At 66.9% G+C, this 6,119-nt stretch overlaps 1 protein-coding gene across 1 annotated transcript in view; it reads right to left on the bottom strand.

Annotated features, from left to right (window-relative positions):
- NR1D1 (nuclear receptor subfamily 1 group D member 1) overlaps positions 1–6,119 on the bottom strand; it is a 7,169-nt gene continuing 1,050 nt past the window's right edge. The window contains exons 2-8 of the mRNA XM_039697261.1: positions 4,186–4,530; positions 4,020–4,108; positions 3,791–3,935; positions 2,739–3,202; positions 2,392–2,577; positions 765–975; positions 1–506 (exon numbers count right to left, since the gene is read on the bottom strand). Coding sequence (XP_039553195.1) covers positions 307–506; positions 765–975; positions 2,392–2,577; positions 2,739–3,202; positions 3,791–3,935; positions 4,020–4,108; positions 4,186–4,530 — 1,640 coding nt within the window. The 3' untranslated portion in view covers positions 1–306. The remainder of the gene's footprint in view (positions 507–764; positions 976–2,391; positions 2,578–2,738; positions 3,203–3,790; positions 3,936–4,019; positions 4,109–4,185; positions 4,531–6,119) is intronic.

The following is a 6,119-nucleotide window of genomic DNA, read 5'->3' as shown; positions in this document are numbered from 1 at the left end:
TCCCCCTTAGATCCACCCCCCCCCAGCACGGCTGGATCCGGCCTCTGTGTCCCACCCCCGGCCCCCAGAACGGGGGTGTGGGGCGAGGGGACCCCCCGGCGCTGCCAGCGGTGCCGTGGGGGCGGTGCCCGATTTGGGGTGGGGTCCCCAGCATCCTGGCGCCCACCTTGGGGTGAATCCCTGCGAGTCCGACGGGCGCCACGGGGTCGGTGCTGCCCCGGGGGAGGGGGAAGTCTGTGTGCCCCCCATCCCTCGTTGTGTGGATGTATGTACAGGGGTGCGCGGTTGGGGGGGTCCGGGGGGGCACTACTGGGCGTCGATGCGGAAGGAGAGCAGCTTCTCGGAGTGGAGGTTGTTGAGGGTGCGCAGGTCCGGCAGCTTCAGCAGCAGTTTGGTGAAGCGCGAGGTCTCGGCGGGGCGCGTCTTCAGCACCAGGGCGCGCAGGGCCCGCAGCAGCGTCTCCTGCAGCTGCTCCACTGATGCCGTGTCCTCCATGCCCGAGCGGTCTGGGGAGGGCAGGGCTGGTCAGGGGCAGGGCAGGAGACACCCCAGTTCCACCCCCAAAACGCCCTAATCCCACCCAACGCAGCATCACCCTGATGGTGCTCCCCCAGTGTCACCTCAATGCCTCCGCACTCCCATCCCTGAATGCCCCAAAAACCCCACTAACCCCCTGATCCCAGCCCCAAACCCCTCGATTCTTTTCTAACTCCTCTCATCCCAGCCCCAAACTCCTCCATCTCCCCAAATCCTCCCGTGCCCACCTGCCGAGACAAGGACGACGGCGGTGAAGAGCCCCAGCTCCTCATCACTGAGCTCCAGGGCGCTGAGCTTCTCGCTGAAGTCGAACATGGCCCCCAGCAGGTCCCCCATGCCCATGGCCCACAGCTCCTCCAGCCCGTACCGCGTGCGGCTCATGAACGTCACCGTCTGCTCCTTCACGTCGAACAGCGACGCGAAGCGAACCATCAGCACCTGTGGGCACGGGGCAGCACGTGGGACAGGGCGCCAGGCGGAGCCACGGGCACCGTGCTCCATGCCAGGGACGTCGGTCTCCGTGCCACGGCTCCCAAATGTGGGGCACTGACGTGCCACGGGGCACCAGGGGCATTGTGCCAGGCTGTGAGCTCCGTGATCCATATTATCACTAGCAAATGTGGGGTGCCATGCCAGGGACGTTGGTCTTCATGCCACAGCTCCCAAATGTGGGGCATTGCCATGCCATGGGTCACCGGGGGCATTGTGCCAGGCCATGGGCTCCGTGATCCATACTGTCACTAGCAAATGTGGGGTGCCATGCCATGGGTACTGTGCCATGCCAGGGGCACTCTGTTTCATGCCGCGGTTCCCAAATGTGGGGCGTTGCCATGCCATGGGGCACCGGGGGCACTGTGCCGTGCCATGGGCTCCGTGATTGTGACTACCAAATGTGGGGTACCATGCCAGGGACATCGGTCTCCATGCCACAGCTCCCAAATGTGGGGCACTGACACGCCATGGGTCACCGGGGGCATTGTGCCATGCCACAGGCTTTGTGACCCATATTGTGATTACCAAATGTGGGGTACCATGCCATGGGTACTGTGTTTCATGCCACAGCTCCCAAATGTGGGGTATTGCTGTGCAACAGGGGCACCAGACAATGCCAGGGTCTTTGTGCCATACCATGGGCTCCGTCACCCATATTGTGAATACTAATGTGGGGTACCATGCCATGGGTACTGTGTCATGCCAGGGACATTGGTCTCCATGCCACAGCTCCCAAATGTGGGGTATTGCCGTGCAATGGGGGCACCAGACAATGCCAGGGTCTTTGTGCCATACCATGGGCTCCGTCACCCATATTGTGAATACTAAATGTGGGGTACCATGCCATGGGTACTGTGTGATGCCAGGGGCACTGTGTTTCATGCCACGGCTCCCAAATGTGGGGCATTGCAATGCCATGGGGCATGGGGATTCGTATCAGTCCGTGGTCCCCAGTTGTGGGGTACCATGCCATGCCTGGGACATCGTGCTCCATGCCACAGCCCCCAAAAGTGTGGCACTGCAGTGCCATGGGGCACTGTATAATGCCAGGAGCACTGTGCTGCATGCCACAACTCCTGATTGTGAAGCACTGCAGTGCTGCAGGGCTCCGTGCCAGTGCACAGGGCACTGTGCCATGACAGGGACACCGTGCTCTGTGCCACGGATCCCAAATGTGGGGCACTGCAGTGCTGTGAGGCACCAGGCAATGCCATGAGCGCCACGGCTCTCAAATGTGGGGCACTGCAATGCCACGGGGCTCCTGCTGTGTCCTGGTCCACACTGTTCCCATGCTCTGGGGCTCCGTGCCAGCCCACGGAGCACCATGGGGCATCATCGAGCCCTCACCATTCCGGGACGTACCTCAAAGGTGCCAGCCTTGAGCAGGGTGACCTGGTCGTGCTGGGAGAGCGCCTGGAAGCCGGGAATGTGCTTGGCGAACTCCACGACCTCGCGGACGGCGGGGGTGAAGCTGAGGGAGAAATCCTCCCAGATCTCCTGCACCGAGCGCCCGCTGCGGCCAGGCACGTGGCTGTTCATGGGGCACGCCTGCGGGTGACCAGCGGTCAGCGGGCACCGGGGGCTCCCCCGGGGGCTCTGCGGGGCTCCCCCGGCCCCGCCGCCGCAGGAGGAGGAGGGCAACAAGGGGATTAATGTGATTAACGGCTAAAATTAGCCGGAGGGGGGGAGCGGGACCCCCGGGCGCTCACCGGCAGGACGTCCTTGGGGCCGCGGGGCCACGGGCACCCCCGCGGGGCCGGGGGCTCGGGGTAGGCGGGGGGGCACAGCCGGGGCTCGGGGGGGCCGGGGGCCCAGGCGGGGGGCGCGTCCCAGCGCAGGAGGCCGCTGTCGCAGGCGGGAGGGGGTCCCAGCTTGTCGTGCGCGTAGATGAAGATCTCCTTGTGGGCCTTGGCCACCTGCGCGATGACATCCTCGGTGGCCCCGCCGGGGCTGGGCGAGCGGGGCGGTGTCAGCTGCTGCGGGAACTGGGAGAAGCAGGCGGGGGGGGCAAGCGGCGGGGGGCCGGGGGGCGCTGCGTGCCCCCCGCCCGCGGCGGGACCCTCGCCGGGCCCCGGCATCGGCGGTGGGGCAGGGGCCATGCCGCCCATGGCGCTCTGCATCTCCGCCAGCATCCGCTGCTTCTCCCGCTTGGGGATGCGCCCGAAGCGCACGGCTGAGGGGGGACAGCGGTGTTAGGGGAACGTCAGAGGCAGGAGGTGACCCCCACCTGCCCCCCCAGACCTGCACCGTGAGGGGATGATGGCAGCAGGGCGGCATCCCCGTCCCGGGCTTGGAGGGGACACACAACCCATCCCGGGAGGGGACACGCAGCATTTAAAATTGGAACACCCGATCCTAGAGGGGACATAGAGCCCTGAACACAGGGGGACCCATCCTGCGAGGGGATGTAGAGATCTGAGCAAGCATCCAAGGGTGGGGACATGTAGCCTCGATGTTGGAGAACCCCGTGGGAGGGGACACACAGCGCTGGCCATGGGGGACCCATCCCGGGAGGGGACAGGCAGCTCTGGGCACGGGGCACCCAGTCTTGGAGTGGACACACAGCCCCACATATGGGGGGTCCCAGGAAGGGGGGGCACATCCCGTGGGACAGGCACAGCACCCAGCACAGGCGGGGGAGCGGCTCCAGAAGGGTGGTACAGCCCTGGAGACATCCCAGAGCAGCAGCCTGGGCACGGGGAATGCCACCCGCAGAGGGAATCCCCGGCTCGGGACGTCACGAGGGTCCCTCCGCGCTCACCATCACGGGACATGCCGACCAGCAGGCACTTCTTGAAGCGGCATTGCTGGCAGCGGTTGCGGTTGATGCGGACGATAGAGCAGTTCTCGTTCTTGAGGCACTTCTTGTACTGGATGTTCTGCTGGATGCTGCGGCGGAAGAAGCCCTGCGGGGCGAGCGGGGGGAATCACCGGGGGTCCCCGCAGCGCGACGGGGGCTCCGTGCCCCATCCCCGGCCCCATCCCGGTACCTTGCAGCCCTCGCAGGCGTGGACGCCGTAGTGGAAGCCGGAGGCGACGTCCCCGCAGACCTTGCAGAGCAGCACCATCCCGTTGAGCTCTGCGGGGGGACGGGGGTCAGCGGGCTCCAGGGGTGGGGAGACCCCCCCAGGCCACCCCCCTGCGAGCCCCACTCACTCGTGACGGTGCTGCCGGCTTTGCTTGGCGAGCTGCGGCGCCGCTCGTCCGCGGGGACCGGCTGCACCCCGGGGAAATTCACCGAGGAGCTGTACGAGGAAGAGGAGGTGGAGGAGGAGGATGACGAGGAGGAGGAAGAAGGGGAGCCGTCTTCATGGGGGGCCAGCGTGGCTCCGCCATAGGCGCGGGAATCCTGGAGGGAGCCGGTGGGCGACGGTGGGAAGTAGGTGGGGAAGGGCTGCGAGCCCGACTGGGAGCTGCTGTTGGAGCTGTCGCTGCAGAGGGACACGGGGCTGGTGCGGGTGGGAGAGGCGCCGCTGGAGCCCACGTAGCTGATCACCCCACCTGCAGAGAGAAGGAGCCGCTCATGTGCCGGGCTCAGCCTCCCCCGACTCACGGAGGTGGGTGGGATGCCCGGGGAAGCACCACCGGCAGTCAGCATCCGTGGGCATCCCGCGGAGCCACACGTGCACTGAGCTGTGCCAGGCTCAGCCTCTGCCAGCTGAGGAGGGGGAAACCCCTCGGAGAGCGACTGCAGCTCCAGGTGGGGTGGGATCCATGGGGAAGCATCCCAGATCCATGAGCATCCCGGTGGGCCAGTGATGCACTGAGCTACACCAGCTCAGCCTCCCCCACCGCGGGGGTTGGGGGGAAGCCCCCCAGAGTGAAATCGCAGCCCCAAGGCGGGGTGGGGTCTCCGGGGAAGCTCCCCGGATGCATCCCGGATCCGTGGAAATCCCGCTGCTCCGCACGTGTGCCGCCCACCCTGAGTCAGGCACCGCACCCAGCGGCCGCCACGGGCCGCGGCCCCACGTGGGACGGCGACAGCCGGCTTTATCCGGGTACGTGCCGGCTGGGGACACGGGCAGGGCACCCCGGAATTGCCTGCAGGAGGAATGTGGGCTGGGAACCCTCTGCAGAGGTGAAATCAGGAGGTCACGGAGTTCCTGCTGCCGTTCCTGGCTCCGTGCCCGCGGCACAGCCGGGCTGCCGCCCCGCAGCTCCCGGGACAGCCCCACGGTGCAGCCCCCCGTCACGGAGCCCCCCACGGCACTGGGGTGCCCCCAGTGCAGCCCCCCCCATGGCACCGGGATGCTCCCAGCTCAGCCCCCCCAGTTGGGTGGGGGAAAGTCCCCGCTGCAGGACTGAGGAGCTGCGTGAAGACCCCCAAAAATGGGGAGCAGAATGGAGGGGGGACACACGCGTGGCCCGTGGCTGCAGGCACAGTCGTTGTCTCCCCACTCACGGGGCAGGGACGGCAGCACCGGGACACGACTCCGGGCGGGGACACGTGGATGGTGATGTCGGGGACACACGGGATCGCCAGGGCCATGTGTCTCCCGCCGCACACGGTGCCGCTGGCACAGATGCCACGCGCCAGAGCCAGCTTGTCACCATCCCCCCTCACCGAGCCACCTCCAAAGAGGGTCACCGAATTGGGGACAGTGGGTCCCACCTCCACGACAGCTGATCCTGGGGAACCCCCCCCCCCGCTGCTAAGGCACCAAAATAATTGGGGGATCCCCGCACCCCAAAAGCCTCGGGACACCCATTTTAGTGTTTGGGGTGCGGGGATTCCCCATAAAGGCTTGCCCCAGAGAGAGGGAAACTCTCTTGACCCCAAAACAGAGGGAACCCCCCCAAACAGGCTCCCCGCAGCCCCCCCCAAGCTCAGGCGGCCTCACGCCGCCGCCCCACGTGCTCCAGCCGCACGTGGCCCCCCTAGACCCCGCCCCTTCACGCTTCACCACGCCCACCCGCCTCTCATTGGCCAAGCTCCGCCCCGCCCCTCCCCGTTGCCCCGGAGACAGGGCTGGCCCCCCCCAATGAGCGGCGGCGTCCCCGGTTCCGCGCGTGACGTCACCGCTGATGTCATGTGCCGGCCAATGGGAGGGGGCGGGGCGGGGCTGAGGGGAAAACAAACTCCGCACGTG

This window comes from Passer montanus, unplaced genomic scaffold (assembly GCF_014805655.1).
Source record: "Passer montanus isolate IOZ18808 unplaced genomic scaffold, ASM1480565v1 scaffold117, whole genome shotgun sequence".
Taxonomy (NCBI): Eukaryota; Metazoa; Chordata; class Aves; order Passeriformes; family Passeridae; genus Passer; species Passer montanus.
This window is presented reverse-complemented; position numbering and strand designations above follow the sequence as displayed.